We start from the raw sequence: 18,166 nt of genomic DNA on the forward strand, positions 1-18,166 counted from the left end.
ATGCACTAATTACTTGAAAGCAATCAGTGGTAGAGGTGGGTGCTGTCCTCTCGGCATGCCTGTGTGGGAAGTTCCCCCAGTAGGCTCTGCTCTGCTCCCTGCAGCCCTCTCGGAGTTGTCGGTGCGTGGAAGAGGCTGTGTGGATAAATGCGTGACATCTGTTGAATTTTGCAATGTACAAATTTTAAAAATCCTTGGATTTTTTTTTTTTTTTTTTTTTTTTTTTGCATAGATTTCAATAATCATTTCCACTCTACACTGGGGAGTGCATCCCGATTAAGTGCGAGCAATGTGGATATGTCAGAATGAGGATATTTGCTAATTTTGTCTTCTATTGTGTAGAAGGATGCATCAGCTTGATGAAATAGATCTTATCATGTAGTCATCTTAAATCTGTCTGCAGTTTGACTACTCAACATATTGTCAGTCTGATTATTTGAAATTACGATTTGTTATGCTACTTGTCCTATGTATTCGCTATAATTGAGATCCTACCCCAAAACCTCAGACATAATGTCAGTAGAAGATATTCTTTCTATAAGTACATATTACTCTGCCTCTAAATAAGTTTTGGTGAATCTCTAACTATGGTGGTTGTTTTTTTTCTGTTTGTTTTTGTTTTTTCATTTTTACTATTGGTTTGTGCATGTAGAGTGAAACAGCTTTACGCTCGCTGCATGGAAAACTGCACTCAGCTTTTCCAGTAACATTCTTTAAAAAGCGGCTCGTACAAAAGCCTGCAGGAATTTGTAGCGTGATGATAGTGCCGCCTGAATTTTCCCATAGGCAGTGTTTAAAGTCAAATTGGGTTGTGACATTAAATAACACCATATGGTGTGTTCATTCCCTGCTGCTAGAACTAGATGCTCAGCGCAGTTTCAGTAGCATTTTACAAGAGTTGATTGATTTTTGGGTGGGTTATAGGTTCTCAGAAGTTAGAAGATCTTGAAAAAAATTTATGGCATTTGTCTTTAAAATACCAGAAGCACAACATTTGTAAGGGCTGTTTGTATTAATATAAAACTGGGGGCAGAGGTATATGTGCATGTATGTCTATATATAATTGTTGTGTATAAAAGCTGCGTCAAAGCTGTCAAGAACAGAGCTTGGAATCGGGCTCTACTTCAAATGATTAACTTTTGGGGACTTGTGCAAACTGTTTTTGTCCTCCGGGTGATTTTCTTTCTAAGGGGATGCCAAAAGTATTAATGCAGACTTATCAAAGTTCAGTAAAAGGAGATTGCCATTTCAGTTGTATTTCTGAACCTTCAAAACTAGAGATGAAAGCACCTGCAGATGCAGCCGGCACATTCCATGCATGGCATGATTTCCGGCATCCTTTCATTTCGGTTCTTCCTTTTTTTTTTCTCTTACAGTTCTTTGAGGTTCCGTTTGACTCGAATATGAACAGGACAAAAAACAGACCACTGGTGCGAGGACAGATCAGGTAAGGCTGAGCACACCTGCTCCAGCTAATGAGAAATGGTCTTACGTTGCTTTTATCTGTCTCCAAGCGTCTCTCTTTCTTCAGATGAGGAAAAATAGCAATTTACAGACAAAAGTCTAAGAAAGAAATGCATCTCTCTGTTCTTTGATATTTTTTCATGTTTATAACTTTCATGTGAGGAGTTTGGGTAATCAGCTGTCCTCTAAAATACCGAAATCCTCAAGAAAGCAAAATTTCCATGCCTTTGTGGATTTCTGTACGTGTGACAGGACTACATGCACAGCGTGGCAGCACACCATTATGTTCCCTTCAAGGTTTGCATTAGTTTGTAACAACAAATCTTCAAAATCCCCCATCTTGGAACGAACACAAGATTGTGTCTTATTTTTAACATTCCCATTTATCTGTTGGATCACATGCATTCATTTGAATCTCCTGGGAGAGGTATTTGGAAATCATTTCCTGAACGATTCTAGAAACTGTCCTATAGAGGTGCTGCTAAAAATTACCTACGTGGAAAATCTTTTTGTTTTAGTGGTTTTGTAAGGCACCATGTTGTTTTTGCCTTTTGTATGTGTTTAGCATAAAGCTGAAATGAAAACCCCAAATGGCGGCATCTTAAGAAAGTTTTGTAAAAGTTGGTCGTCCTTTAGGTTCTCATCATCTATCTTGAAATACAACAAGAGTCCTGTATTAGCACAGGGATTCCCTTAAAAAAATCCATCAGTCACTCTGATTTCTGGATTATGTACCAGTTCAGTTTCTCAAAGGCCGTTTTCCAGCTAAAAAAGCACAGTGAAAAAGAACATCAACAAAAACTGTAACTTATTTGCAAACTAAAACTGAAGGCCCAATTCATAAATGATTCAACAAACAATTTTAGTATTGCATTTCCATGATTTGTGCCAAGGATTATTTATAACAAAATTCTGTTTTCCCTTAGGCTTCTGCGAACAGTTGGTCCTATTTATTTCTGTGTTTTATCCATCACCTTTGGAGGACTGAAAAAAATGTGATGGATGAAATTACAAGAAAATTGAGACAAAATAGTAAAGTGAACCTTGAGGGTAAATTTGCTCTCATTGTAAATAGTTAGAGCGCTTCAATAAACTTGTTCTGATTTGTTCTCAAAGATGGTGCTAATTACAGATTCCTGAGTTGAGTTAATTTTATTTAAAAATGTATTTTAGGGACCACTGCAGTAAGGACATCTGTTGCACATGCAATAAGCCCGCCTGAGTTGTGCAGCTCAGGGGCTCTGCGCTTCTGCTCTCCTTGTACGTGGACCTTCAGCAACAGAAGCACTGGCTTGCTCCCTTCCAGCCAGCTAGGAAGAAAAATGATAAGGAAAGCTCTCTTCCTCTTTCCCTCTTTCTTTCTTACATAGTTGACTTGCACTGCTTGCAGTGATTCTGCTAGGAAACTTTCTGACAGCTTTTGATTTAGAGGAAACAATTAGTTGTAGAAGTTCCCAGCGTCCTTAAATGAACCAACTGCATCCCAGATCGGCAAACCCATCTCACCATATTTTCTTACTCTTTTCCCCCTTTTCATACTTGCTTTCACCACAAAATGGCAATGTTGGGGACTTCATGTAATCACTCATCAATCTATCTACCTGACTGTCAACAGCTAATTTAAAGTTCTTTAAAGTGTCACTTACCTTGAATAATGCTGACCTAATTCCCTGTAGACTTTTGAACACACAGACCATGACTGGGGTTATTTCTGCTGCGGTGTGCCAGAGGAGAATAATCCAGTGCAAGTGATCTAACCTTGCTGTTTTTTGCCACATATTCCCTGGTGTTCTTTGAACTCGTTTGTTCTGGCTGATTAAATAAAACCCTTAACTGTTTATGCTAAAATAAGTCAAAAACAGACTGGACAGAGATGCATAAATTGTAGGTAAACTGGTATCGCAGCTCTGGGAAAGAATCCAGAGAGCTTGGGGTCTATGCTGAGTTCTTGTCCAAAAAATGTATCTGACGGTTGAGTTTTGACATTTTCTTCGCTTTAGCTGCTTCATATCCTGAGATGTTGGGTGCTTTTTAAACTATGTTGTGTTATAACGTCTGTGATACCCAGTGCATCGTTTTACAATCCACCTTCTTCGTCACTGCTCATAAACATGATTTCCTTAATTTTCCATTCTTCCTTTCCCTTTGATTTATTCACCCTAGTTAGTCTGCATAAGTCAGGACAGTACGGGTAGCAGCATGATACCAGTTTTTGTATGGTCCAGTTGAGCTTGAGACCCCTTCTGAAGAGAGGGGAGTTACTCACAGTGCACCTCCTTGGAAGGGCTTTCAGTGGTGGCTTCGACGCGAACTTCTGCCCACCAAGGAGCTGCAGAGACCAGGGACTCCTTCATAGAGGCTGTTGCATCACAATGGCAGCAACTCATGTCACAGTTGGTGACAGTTCTTAGATGCTTGGGACCTGGGCCAGAATCCCACTGGTACACCCCAGCGAGAGGTCCTGTGTGTCCCTGAGTCATCCAGGCCCTGGGTGAGCGCGCGTCTTTCTTGCCAATAAGCCAATTTATGGGGTTGGCTCATCAGAAATGTTAGGCTCTAGTAGGGAAATTACTCTCATGTGTTTCGCTTTGTGGCCTCCATTTGCAGCTTCAGCAAAGTTTAGATAGGTTATTTAGGTTTAAGAAAAGCTGTCCATGTAACTGACCCGACTTGTAAAGTTTCTCCCCATCCCCCATTTATCAATTTAAAAGAGGGGAGATTAAGATTAGATATAAGGAATAAATTCTTCACTCAGAGGGTGAGGCATTTAGGTGCTGTGGATGCCCCATCCCTGGAATTGTTTACAACCTGTATGTTTCTGTCCTTTCTGTCTGAAGCCTTTGCTTTGAGAAAGCAAACCAAAACTGTCTAGGCAAAGCTTTTGCGTGTTCATGTTGCCTGCATTCATGTTCACAGGGTTTGAGGTCCCCATGACTGAGCCTTTTGTTCAAATCGCTGCAACTTGCTTTGGCATCAGTGCGCCTGAGGAGCTTTCAAGGAAACAGGGCTGTGCTGTGAGGTGTCTGTGTCACCAGAGCCTCTGAGGTTCAAGTGAGGACACAGAGTGTCTGTTCACTCTTAAAAGGTATTTACACAAGGCAGCTTTAGCCCGACCATCACACCAGGCAGCAGCGCCCTGTGAGCCAGGAGCTGGTTCTGCAAAGATCTCTGGCAGGATGCAATTTGGGACAGTAATTGTTTTCCATCCTTTGTGACGTCCTCCACATGTTGTATCATCAACTTCATGGCTGAAAGAGTTACCGAGAGGCTCAGTATGCCCCTGCTGTAAAATCTTCTGGCTCTGACGCCAGGCAAACCATACAGGCAATGACACCGAAGGACTCTGCAGAGCTGGGGTCTCCTGTACATAGGAAAAGAGTACGTATAGCTTTTTGCCTGCCCCAAACCCACTGCTCATGCCCCCAGGGAACCTTCTGATGCTCTTGCTAGATTTGTGACAAACAGCACCTGATGGTTCATTGACCGCTTGCTTCCCGACGTCCTATTTAATTTGTAAGGCTCTGAAAAAATTCCCCTTTGAGCAATGAGATGTAACCATCCTTATTCTCTCTTCAGAGAGTAATCAGAGACATCCTGTTGCAAAAATAACAAGAGTAGACCCAAACACAGCATGCCACTAAACACCATCCATCATTCCAGCCTGCCCACACGTCCTCCTCCCTCCTCTGACCCCTCGAGTCTTGTTTGGAAATACAAACAGCTTAAGATGTTCTTCATACTTCGGTTGCAGTGTTAAACTCATCAAGGCTATTTGTGTTTTGCATTACAACAACAGCTGATATTATTTTTCCTGCTATGAGTTGTTTTTATGTCATTGACGAGAAAAAATTTGGTGTGCTCATGCTTCCCGAGATTTGACTGAAATGGCAGTAGCTTTTCCTAGTTTCCTGTTGGGTATGATTTATTCCCTCGCTTCTTAAAGTAATGGATTTAATTTTCCTGGAGATTAATTTAAATAAATCTCCAGTATTAGCTGCAGTAGCTGAGTGAGCTTAGCCTCTCGTGTGACAAGTGTCCTGCTCCATTATGTTGTACAAGTGGCAGTTTTGATTGCCCTTCCACGTGGAGCCGCATACCCACTTGTTAAAAAGCGTCTGGTTTTATGAACTTACAGTGCTGCTGGATCTGCTGTGCTAAGCACTCATAAAAACTTAATAGTTGTACAAAACAGTTTTCGTCTTAAAAACAGAAAAACAAAAAGTGGGAAATTGCCGCATCAGTCATCAAACAGCATGCTCTAAATAGCTGACTAATTCACGACCGTGTAGACCCCCTTCAGTCCTGCCCCTGCAGTGTTTTGCAGCTCGCAGTGATTTCTGGGGACCCAGTCCTACAGCCCTTGGTCGTAGCGGGCAGCATCGGAGGGTGGCTCGGGCTGGAGGGGACCGCACAGAGCTGTGGTCCCATCTCCTGCTCCCAGCAGGGTCAGCTGGGAGGTCACACCAGGTTACTCCAGGTTTTATCCAGTCTCATCTGAAAAACCTTCAAGATGTGACTAACACGCTGTGGAATTTAACAGTGCTCTCCTTATGCAAAATATTTTCGCTCTCCTTTTCCGTGTGCAATTAAGAAGTTTTAAGTCTGCTCACTTGGCACAACACAGATAATGCCTTGGACGCTTCAAAAGAAATAAGTCTTCATTTTGTTTGGTAAATATCTTTTTTCCTGGAATCCCATTAACCTCCTCGGTGTTGTGTATGAGCTTCCTGGTTCTTATGGCCACTCTTAATTATTGCCGTAATTAATGGAGACGTTAATACTTTTCCTACTTGTTGACATTTCTGAGTGCAGTGTTGACTTTGGTCAGTTTAAACTCTAAGACAAACTCTTGAAGAATCAGCCCAAAAAGAGCTCCGAAGGCAGGAATATTTCTGACTGATGGCTTGTGTTGATGAGCTGTAGTCCCAGCTGCAAGTACGTAACTTGAAGATTCACTCTCTGATAGGAAATTGCAGCATGTCAGACTTCCCTTATTTACTCAAAAATTCATTGAGACTCAGATCTGGTTCTTTCTTGCAGTGTAAAGTGGAGTTTTCTACTCAGTTGCTTATAGCAGACCTGCTGCTGCTGTGCTGAGGAAGTGCACGTGCATTAAAAAAGAAAAAATCTCCTGTAATCACTGTTGATAACTCAGCGTAATTAGCTTGATTCTTTGCTTGCTAACACTAATGTAAATCAGGAACGTTTCTCCTGAAGTTGGTGGAGTTACACTGATGTAAGTGAGAGGAAATCCATGTCCTCGGCTTAGGGCTGAGACCCGCATTAAGCATTTAGCCAGCCCTGGGTTTTAAGCCAGCAGTTTAAAATCTCCCCAAGGGTTTCAGTACAACTTTGGTTCCATTTAAAGATCAGCCTCTACTTAGCTGATTGGTCTGCTCCCTTGGGTGGTCATTTCAGACAGGTTTCATTGTATTTAAGTTAAAACAAATAAAACAAAAACTCCATAAATCTACAGTTCAAGAATAATCATTTTTAAGAGATCAGATGCTAGTTCCCTGCAGGGAAACATTCCAATATTTTGTTTAGAAAATACCTCATTTTAAAGGGGCTGCCCTGAGATCTTTCTGAATGATAAAAATGTTTCTTTTTTCAGTGGGAGGCTTTCCTCTTGTTTAAACAGGGCACAATTCAAAGCAGACACCACCAGAGCAGCCTTTTCAAGCATTTTTTATCCTGCTTGTATTCAACCTTTATTATTTGAAAACAAGTAAATGCATTCCAGCCCCACCACCACCCTCCTGGCTGCCTTTTTTTTTTTCACCCTGTTTTCTAGAAGCTGTCATTGACTGTATTTGGTAAACAAGAAATTAGAAAGGCAGCTTTATATTTTTGACATGTACAAGTACTTGTAAAAATGTAGTTGCCGTGTTTTGAGCAGCAAGGTTGTGTGTGTGTTTTTTTTTCTGGCATGGCCACGTCATGGAGAAGTGGGGGGAGAAACCTTGAGGCTAAAACATAGTTTAATGAGAATAAAACCCACATCAAAGGATGGACTAATGGAATGATATAATGCTTATTGTGTCACTTTCCCAAAGGGGATATGGATGACAGTACTTATATTTCAATTATCTATTCACTGCCTGCATAGGATGCTGATTAAATGGTTCTAAGGTATTAGGGTCTTTTTGTAGAATTCACAGCAAAGTGGTGATACTGCACATTATCCTTAGATCAAAATGTGTATTAGCAGAAAATTACATAGCTCTAACTACATCTATATTTTGTTTCTTAAGGCACTAAAAAGGGCTGTTCTAAGAACTAACATTACATTCAGATTCATTTCAGTTGAAGCGGAGGCATCGCTCGCGCCTTCAGCAGACTCCTCCTGCCCCTCCGCAATTCTGCAGCCGCTCAATGGAGACATTCCTTTGTAGGCAGCTCTGTTTGGTGGATATAAATCCTGCGGAAACACTTGACCCCTCACGCCTTGCTGCTTTTCAGTTCAGCTGAGGGGCCTTTACCGCCAAATTATTTATCAGAATCCTTAATTGCACATGGGACAGTTGATAAATCGGCGTACATTGTGCATTGCCTCACGTTAGGAAACATCCCAGATGCTCATGTATAAACCAGGAGTCACGGTGCATTTGGCTAAATAGCTGCTCCATCTGCTCGTGGGGAACACTGCAGAGAAGTGATACGGGCTCCTAATGGAGTTGTCTTATCCTCTCATGTCAGCTCCTCGCCGGGGGGTAGAGCCCCGTTAGCTGGAGGCAGCCGAACCATTGTGTACTAATCCTTCAGTGTTGTGCCTGCTGTGGATGGGCCTTTTGGACGTTGGCTTTAGCTCTTGATTTTTATTCCTTTAACTGACTTGTGGTGAGTAGTTTTCTTTAAAGGTGATGTTAAAGAGAGTTTTTTCTCTTATGTTGCACAAGCAAGCCAAAATGTAGTTTCAAACCCAGGATCCTATCTCCAAGTCCCGCACAGTTTTCGCCTCGTGGCTGTCAAACATTTCAGGTTCATGTTTGTAAATTTTGGCTTAATGCAGTCAAAATCCCCCACTTTGTTCCCTGTATTAGTATTGAACCTTATCTGGTTTAACCACAACAGCGTCATTATTCACCGCGTGCCAAGTGTTGTAGGAAATGTCACTGCTCAACAAGTCCATTACGGAGCTGCCTCTGATTAGAAGCTGCTATGCCCTGAGATCTGTTTACAGAAAGTCATGTTAGAAGTGCATTTCTTTCTGTGAAGGACAGAGTTTATCATGTCTTATGCAAGTTATAATTTACATGCTATCAACTTGGCAAGGCAGATATAAGAAAGGTTTTTCTTATACTTTAATTAGCTTCGTGCTAACACGGGCGCTTGCTCTTTAGTCTTTCTGTCTAGAAAAGCAGCATTCCTGAGGTTAAGATGTCCAGGGAGCCTCTTTGATATGTTTTGTTTGATTTTTTCTGCTAGGGTCCTAGAATCACAGGAATATTATATTATAAATCATGCTGTGAAGGAGCGTGAGCCACAGTGATTCATATTGCTGCCGGCATGTGACAGTATTCTGTTATATTCGTGCACTTTGAGGGTATATGAGGTTTTTTTGTTTATTCTTCTGAATATTTGTAAAATATAACTCCAGATGCTAGCCGTAGTAGACAACACACCAAAATAATAAAGCAGGAATCCCAAAACACAACCGTCCTCATCCTCCTCTAGTCTGGGAAAGCAGCAGCTTTGCCATGGTGCCTGCTGCATGCCAGGCGTGGCAGCGCTCATCGCCGAGATGGTGTCTGTGGGCTGCCCTGCTCTAGGGTCAGTTGGCTTTTAGAGATGAGATTCTGGTTTTAATTCATTTTCCCAAAAGCATTACGTGTTCAATTTTGCTGTAGGAAAGAGGAGAAAGGAAGGATCCGAGGGTTTGGTTCTTGGCGGCCAGTCCTGGAACTGAGCCACGCTGCCCGTCCGTAATTCGTGCCCAGTGCCCCTGCATTCTTGGAGGGTTGGCTTGTGGTCCTTTTCCTGGGCTCCTGGCAAACAGCGATGGAAGCCCTGGTTTCAGTACTCTCACAGTGAGGTACTTGTGTCTTTTATGAGGGACCACGAAGGTATTTTGTGTTACTGTCTTTTACGTTCTCGGTACCGTTGATCTTAGCAGAACTGAGAGCTGTTGATCCTAACTGGTATAGGTTAAAAGTGGGACGGTGACAACTTCAGCAGTTGTCAGTGACAACTTCTGGCAGTTGTCAGAGTATAACCATACCTAGGTTATAACTAGCAACAAAAGGGTAGCTTGGAAGGGTAAACAGGCTTTGTTTTTGAATGAAGGAATTACTGACTTAGAAGAAGTTCTCCATGGTAGCAGCGGCGACCAGGAAGTGTAGTGCTCGTTTCTCAGGTGATACACGGCAAGTACTTTAGAGCGTGCTGTAGTGTCTTAAAATGATCGATGAACATTGAATACGTGCTCACAGTGTTGGAGAGGGAACTGCAGACAGACAGGCAGGATCTCACCTACCTTGCACTTGGACAGGCTCATCTGCTCAGGTGCTCTTCCAAATAATGGTGTCTACAGCCGGGGTCCTCGTTGTGCTGCAGACCGTTGCTTCTTCTCCTGCTGTCTCTGGATGCAGTGGATAACTTATTTCCTTCACTTTCATTGCTCCCAGGAATGTATTTAGAGTCTGTGATCCTGTACTTCGCAATCAAGAATGGCTGGGCTAACTTTTCACATTTTTTTTTGAACACTAGTTTGATAAATCCTCTAAAACTTCAGTTTTCCCTGTCTTAACGAGATTGAGAACTGGCCTGAGACTTCTTTACTTGCTGCTTTCCGAGTGTTGGCTGAAGGCTCAGCAGAAGCATGTGTTAGGTTTAATCACTCTAAATCACAGAAAAATGTTTCTGGAGAGAACATATTATCCGTTCTGTTTGTCAGCTGGCCTCCGGTTCTTAAATGAAGAGAGAATTGAGATTTTGAAATAAAATGAATGGATCACTTAACTGCCATGTTGTAAGGTTAGGTTTGTTAGGTTAAAGAGGAGGATTTAGTTTAAATATTATGGGGCACATTTTTCAAATTTACTGTAGGTTTGTCTTGTAAGCACTTTAAAAAAATATTTACATTTTCATGACTGCGGGGAAGCTGTGAATATTATTAGTCACCCTTTCACTCCTACCTAACAAAGACATACAACAAGGAGCGCGCTAACGCTCGGCAGGGTTGCTCAGGGTTGTTATGATTAGCATTCTGGTGTGTATAGCGAATGTAATGGGAGCATAAACATTTTGTAAGTACGGGTCCTCTTCGTTTTTAATTTTTTTTTTTACCTCAAGTGAAATGATGGGGCCCAGTTGAAGTTTCTGCTTAGTAACAACAGGCAGCATAAAAAGTTTTATTTCACTTTGACTGTTAGCAAACATTGAACATTAGCTAACATGGTGTTAACAAACTGCAAGTGTCCCCAGGTTTCCTAGGCTGTCTCATCCCAGGCTGTGTTTGCCTTGGTCCAAGTCCTCCTGCAGACACTTGAATCTGTGAGCAGCAAAAAAACAGATCCTGGCATCATTGGCATGGAGCTATGGTGGTAAAGTGAGAGCAGGATGTGCTTAGGAAAAAGCCCCATACCAGGCGTGGGACTCCAGTTTCTCTTTTTGCAATTGAGTTGAAATCTCTTTTACCTCATCTCAGCATAAACGTAGCATCGTTGTGGAAACTTCCAGCAAAATCAATTGAGCCAATTTTGATTTATGCAAGTGTAAAAAAGAGAGATGTGTCCCTTTCAAGATGAAATGATTCTTTTAAATTAGCCCTGTTTGTTTATGATAGTTTTAAAGTCCCTGGCTCTGGCAAGGGAGACAGAACATCTGCAGCTCAGATTCTTGAGGAGCGAGGGAAGCTAATTGCCTCCAATTTGGTTAAAATACAGTGTCAATTACTCCTTTAAACAATAGCGATGCACAGCCCTGACAGGGAGGCTTGGGCTCCATGCATGGGTTGTTTCTTCATTGGGAGAGAAATGAATTGACACAGACACGGGATATTTTATCCTAGTTTGTATTTATTTACGCTAAGTAGACTTCTGAACGAGTATATTGGATAGCAAAGCCAGAGCGTGGTCGGCAATTTAGTGCCAGAGCTCCAGAAAGCAGCTCCCTGACAGCATCCAGCCAGCTCTATGAGTTTACCCAGCACTGAGCCCTGTGGATGCCAAGTTCTTGCTTTGTTGCTTTCCTTGGGGATCCCTTCCTTAGGGATCGCTCAGGGTTGAATCCTGCCTGGTTGCCCTGCTCTCGGTCCTGATGCCCTCAGAACACCACCAGCTTGGTGCTGATGGGCCTGGCCTGACCCCGGGACAAAGGACGTGTCCTAGTGCCTCCAGAAGGGGCAGCTCCTTTCAAAGGGATTTGCATTTTAAATTTGCATTGGAAATTCAGGGCTGTAAACTTCATCAGGAGAGGCAGTGCTGTAAGGGCAGGCTGAGCTCCTCATCTCAGAGTGCCTAAATGCTGCCCGCTAGCCCAGCTCCTTGGGAGCACTCTGCAAGTTTCCTACCGCCCCTTGAGACATCATTCCTTGCCAGCTCAGATTTTGTGTTACAAAGCACTTTTAGAACTTTTCATATATATATATTTTTCCCATTATTTTCCCATATTTTATTGTTACATTTGGGGGAAAAGTACAGCCCAATTTCAGGTTATCAACATCTTTGTCAGAGTTATTACCAGAAACTGAATTACAAAAATCTGGTTACAAAAACAAATACAAAACCAACAAAAACAAATCAGCAGGCAGAGTTACAACAAGTCTGCTATGTTATCTTAAAATCTGGGGTAGTGCTATACCCAGGTAAAGGGAATTTGATATCCAGTTCTTGTAGTGCTTGCAGAACCTGATTTGCCGTCGGAGCACATCCTCTGGGATGGGACACCAGGCCACAGTTTGCTCACAGCTCAGACCGGAGCCTGAACACCAGCAGAATGAAGATTCTGCTCTGTAACTGTGAAGATAACATTCTGTAATTCGTTAAGGAAACCACAAAAAAAAAAAAAAGACTTACGAGATTCCCACTTGTTTCTGCCTCCCAAAGGACATCTTGTCAGTCTTTGGTAATAAACGACAGACAAGCCCATATTCTGGTGCTTGGAGCTAATGGGGAAAAATTGACTTCCCAATTAAAAGTTTCGTATTTTAGTTTTAAAATCAATCATCCTCCAGCCCTTGTCATGAGCCATGGACTCTCTTGCATGACTGAGAGAATAAATGGATGCGTATTAACAGCTTTCTCTACACTTTTCTCTTAAGAAAGTTCCAGTTTAGCTCTGTGATAGATTTTGTTCAGTTTAATGTCATTTTGGTACTTTGCAAGATACCCTTAATCAGCAGGCTTGGGGGCCTTTCATGATGTTCAGCCACAATGTACCTGGAGAAGATGATACCACGAGGGAGAGTTGCTTGTGTGCAATAAAGCTGCCTGATGCCGAGTCGGATCTGTATGAAAGAAGAAAGGGGTCTGGCAACACATGCATTCTGCCAGGGCTAAAGCTATTTTTCCTTTTAGTTGGAAAGAAATACTATTCCTTGAAACTAATCAAATCTGTAATTGAAAGCTGTAGTTGAATATAAAAACATTTTGCTAGTCATGCTATAAGCGCTGTATGTAAAAAAGATGTGCTGTCTCAAGGCTGTGCTGACTAGGGGCCATCCTGCATCCCCGTGTAACCACTCTGACTTAAAATCTCAGCCCAGAGTGTGAATGTTTTTTCTACCGCTGCAGCCCAGTCTATCTGGAGGGCTCTTCTGGGGTTTAATATCTTTTGCAAAAAATTAGAATCATTTTAGAAAAATCATCAGTGATGAAGCTACTGATCCAGACAATGTTGTTCCAGTTTCAGTTTCCATTAGCATTGTTGTTATTACTATATAACTTTTACAGCTGACAATGGTCATGAATATGGTTTTTATTACTAAATATATAAATATGCAGCCTGAAAGGATTTGTGTGGAAAGTTAAAATTCAATTTCACTGTTGGTAGATTGCCATCATTCAGTTGTCTGCCATGATTACTGATTGGGTTTGAATGATCTGTTCCTTACTTTGAGCTTAGAAGCTGTTGGAGTGTTTTTTTTAGCCTCCCATCAAAATCGTTTCAGGGAAGCTACCGTTGCTATTCAGGGCAAAATGTGCCTTTTACAGCTTTCTGGCTCATTTTTTGCTGTCAGCTGACTGCGGCACTTGTGCCAGAAGACAACCCCGCTGCCGGTTTCAGGCGTCTGTCCATCTGGGGAAGCAGAGCTGGGAATTATGCAAACACAGTCCAGATGTGTGCTGGAAGGAGATGGTCTTTCTTCCCCATTACCTAAGTCCTAGGAGCAGGAAGGCTTCATACAGTCATATGTTGTTGCAGTGTGTAACATCCTCAGCTCCTCGCTGCCCTTCCACGCTGTATGGGATTGCCAGGGCAGCTGCCGGGCCCAATGGCCTTCCTCAGTTTTCCTGCTGGATCTCAAAGTTTCCAAGGAGGGCTCAGCAGTTTTTGGGTGCTGATCCTTTAAAAAGAAAAAGAAAATCCCCTGCTGGTGCTCCTCCAGCTGCGGGAGGTGGCCGAGCCATAGCTCAGTACCGCCTGACAGTCGTGGTGATCCAAGCTCAGCTCCCACCCCGGGACTGGCTTTTGGCAACTCTTGGTGTTGTCTGGCCAAAGGAGCCAAGAAGATGCCAAGACATGAGCAAAACTAAATCAGCAGCTGCGGAGGGTGATGGCTTGTACTGGAGATTTCTGTGGACATCCTCCGCTCATGAAACAAGCTTTCCTGGCTGCAGAAAGAATTGAAGAGAAACAAATTCTGCTTTGGTTTGTGTCACCTCTCGTCGCTGCTGGAAAAATGCAAAAACCTCAGTCTGCAGCTCTTGTTTGAGCTTGGAATTGGCTTCGGAAGCCTTAATAACTTCTTGCTGACCTGGAAAAAGTTAGAAAGAGGGGGCTTCCTCTGGCAGCCTCGTTCAGGCGGGTAGTCGGGGGACTTTTTTAGTATCTACAGATTCCAGTAATAATAAGCAATTTATGATGATTATCCCCAAAATCTGATTTTAATTATGGCTTTGGAACAGTGTTCATGCACTGGACTCGTATCTCAGACCATGATGGCGAAATGGAGTTGCAGAGATGCAAATCACTCTTGTGTTCTTGTGCTGCCAAAGAACTGCAGAGCTCCCAGTAGTTTCAACCCATCTGCGTGCTAGGCTGGTGCAGGCTGTTCCTCTTCTTATTACAACAAATTGTTTTGACACTATATGGAGATGAAATTTACGTCCATAGTAGCAATATTGAGATCAGTCTGAGGCATCAGTCTCACCTTGATCATCTCATTCACCTGTCATGAGGGGAGATGCTGAAGCCAGTACTCAGGCAGCCCTGTTTCTGGAGGCAGCTGCAGCAAAGAAGTGAGGGGAGAAGCACAGTGATGTTGCTGAGGCTGCATCTTGGAGGAAATGGGAAGCCCATCCTGGGATGCAAAGGATGTGATCGCCTTCAGGAGGCAAAACGCGGCTGGGGGTGGCTGGGGAGCAGACGTGCTGCCCCTGCCCTTGCCCCACCAAAGCCCAGCCTTTGCCCCCACACTTTGTTCTTCACCGTCCCCATCCCGTAGCTTTTAGTTCTGCACCCTGCATTTGGCAGAACGGATCCCTGGCCTTGTGGCTCAAGGAACTGTTGTCAGTAATAGTAAGATCTAATACAAAATACCAACCAGGAATTTAAATGTTTCAGTCCATTAAGGTACTCTGGGCATGCTGCAGCAGAAAAAAAGGGCGCTGTTGTGTTGTTGTTTGGGTGGTTTTTTTTCAGTTTGCCTTTTTAGAAGTGGTGATGTTTCCATAAAAGGTTTTTGACAGACAGGGAGAAGAGAGAATTTGTTTTATTACCTTCTGTATTGGGCTTTGAATCTAATTTTCAAATATAAGCACTTACGCTTCACCTGAGAAATATGCAGGCAATCTTAAATGGACACTTAGATTCAAGCTTAAGCTTTTATGCAAATATGTTTTGCGTGCCCAATTTCCCATTAACACAAGGTCACAAATTAAGTTTCTTATGTATTTACATAACATCTGAACATGAATTGCATACAACTGCTGATTGCTTGAATGCACCTATTCAGAATTCATAGGGGCTTTGTGTCTCTATGTGTATATGAGTGTCAATATATTCACAGAGCTAGGTCAAAGTGTTAGATGCTGATACTGGAATTTTTCATATTTCTGAATGTTGATATGTTTTAAGGGGAAATTTTGTGTAGTTTCTAGATATCTTTTTCCAAATACAATTTGCTTTTAAACTCCTTATCACCTTTTTTATACTGTTGTTTTTTTCAGTTGTAGCTCTGTCTGTACTTTGATAGCGATCTTTACAAAATGCCAAGGATAGTGTAGAAGAGCATACATAGTAGTGAGGCTATTGATCTTTATAGACATTAAGCTTGCTAATGCTGCTGTGAAATAGGTAAAATACTACATTAATTTTATAGATGGGCAAATGCTTTAATTTGTTTTCCTGTTTCAATTTTTCCAAGTAACGCTGTGAGTCAATAGGTGCTATTACCCATGGCTCTGGAGCCTATTAAATAAATATGCTTCATGCACACATGTGCAAGATCATTATATATGTATAACCAGCTCATCTGTAAGTGGCACCTAGATTCAAAGATGCCGTAGCACATGAATTAAAGCAGGCTGCTCTGTCTCGAAGTCACCGTCAGCAGTACAATGAGTGAGGGTTCACGTGTGTCCCTCGGGGTGGTGTGTGTGAGGGGTTCCTCCTGCCTGCAGCAGCTTCAGGCTGTCCTTCAGCCATGCTCCCCTGCCCCTCCTCCTCCTCAAACTGTAGAGGAGTGAAATCTCATCAGATTTTCTTTGGATCTGTAAGGGTTTGATTGTTCACTGTTCAAGCTGAAGTTCTCTCCCGAGCTTTTAGCTGAATGTGCAAGTCTTTTAGAGGTTTCCTTGGGCAGACTTTGACATACGCATTCTCAATAAAGGAGAGGAGAGGGATGAGGCAGAACTACCAGTTTTTGGTTTTCCTGTAGGAGGTGTCCTATGTGGTGACATACTTGGGTATTTTAGCATTGAAATTTGAAGAGAACTCATTTGGCACTTGTAGTATTTTTCCAGAGCCTGATTTTAATCAGCCAAATAACTGAAACCAACTCCTCCCAGGAATCCATCATAAAACCCAGTTTCTTACTCAATATGTTTGCTTTCTCAGCTAGCTCCTTGGCCAATTTTCCAATGGAAGATTGCCCTTTTTTTTTCCCATGGGAGTGATTCCCTCAGCATAAGTGAACGCCCAAGTGAAATGAGGCTTATGCACCAGCGTCTGTCATCAGCCTGCACTTACTGTATGGATGGTTTTGGGATGAAGGAAACCAGCAGAGACCCCGCAGCCACTTTTGACCACCATGTGAGAATTCCCTGGTGCCGGGCTCCCTGCTACCTGTGCTCCTGCAGTGTGCACTGCGCTGCGTGATGGCTCAAAGCTGTAGTGGGGGGCACTCTGTGGACTGTAGGCAGTGGGCAGATGTGGTGACAGCTCAGCATCACGGCCTTTCTCCTGCTCCTGATCCCCTGTGAGGCACAGGCACAGAAGGGAGCCTATCCCTTCTCATGCTCAAATCCACTTGAATCCTCAAATCCATTTGAATCCTCAAATCGATGAGCACCACACAACATCCATGAGACTTCACAGAACTTAGGTAGGCATGGAGGTACATCACGGTCCCTAAGAGACCATAAGCTATTAGAAATCAGAATACCCTGACACTGCTGAGATTGAAACCTGGGATAAGTCTTTCCAGCTTAAAATCCTCCAAGTCACTGAAGCAGTAAAAACTGCACCAGTAATTTAAAGCTCTGTACCTCTTCCTCAAATACTGTCTCTTTCCCAATGAGGAGTTGCTTATACTTCTCCTAGACCTTATAAAGATGACATATTTCTGGGAGAGTGAGTTGAATTATCCTCTGCCTCATGTCTCACCAAGAAAGCAGGTCCTAATTTCTGAGTGCAGTGTCTTTGTAATGTGAAAGAGTTTTATGGGGCAGAAATAACAAAGCGGACTCATCAGCTCACAGTCGGAGTTTCAGACCTCAGCTGGAGTTTCTGATGCAGGCCCTTGTCAGTCATACAACTACTCTTCTAGAAGAATTTTACAGTAACTTGTTTTTGAAGGAAACACTGGAGAGGGGTAGAAAATGAGATACTTTCTAGATGTCTAAGGGTAAAACAGTTTGACTGCTTGTGAAGAACAGCCATCACTGACATAATACCCTCCCCTGAGATCTGTGGGACTGTGTACAGACACATACAGACACGATCAAACCGCTTTCAGGAGCTTCCTTTTAAAGAAGCAAAAATGAAGAAACCAAGAAACAAAAACATGTTTTCATCCACCAGGAACAGAACACCTTTTCTGGAGGTCTCAGTCACGTAACTTCACCTTTCCCTTTCTATAAAGATGCATTTTGTAGTGGGGTTTTTCTGATCCATTGGTCAGCTCTGACAGCAGTGGTGCCAGGGCTGGCCCTGCAGGAAAGGCTGCGGTGACTGGATCCACCATGGAGGGCCTGGCCTCCTCCTTCCGTCTCCCAAGGAGAGCTGAAGTGCTGGTGTCTGCTGCTTCATCAGTGGCTCGTGGTGCCTGGTGCCCCTTTGATTCAGAGAGATGCAGAGGGGTCTTCACTCAATTAGT

General features: G+C 42.8%; 1 protein-coding gene across 1 annotated transcript in view; it reads left to right on the forward strand.

Annotated features, from left to right (window-relative positions):
• The window catches only part of COX10 (cytochrome c oxidase assembly factor heme A:farnesyltransferase COX10), a 100,765-nt gene that overhangs the window by 65,870 nt on the left and 16,729 nt on the right, over window positions 1–18,166 (forward strand). The window contains exon 5 of the mRNA XM_082775227.1: window positions 1,377–1,447. Within this exon, the coding sequence (XP_082631353.1) occupies window positions 1,377–1,447 (71 nt within the window). The remainder of the gene's footprint in view (window positions 1–1,376; window positions 1,448–18,166) is intronic.

Source organism: Aythya marila, assembly GCF_965140915.1.
Source record: "Aythya marila genome assembly, chromosome: 18".
NCBI lineage: Eukaryota > Metazoa > Chordata > Aves > Anseriformes > Anatidae > Aythya > Aythya marila.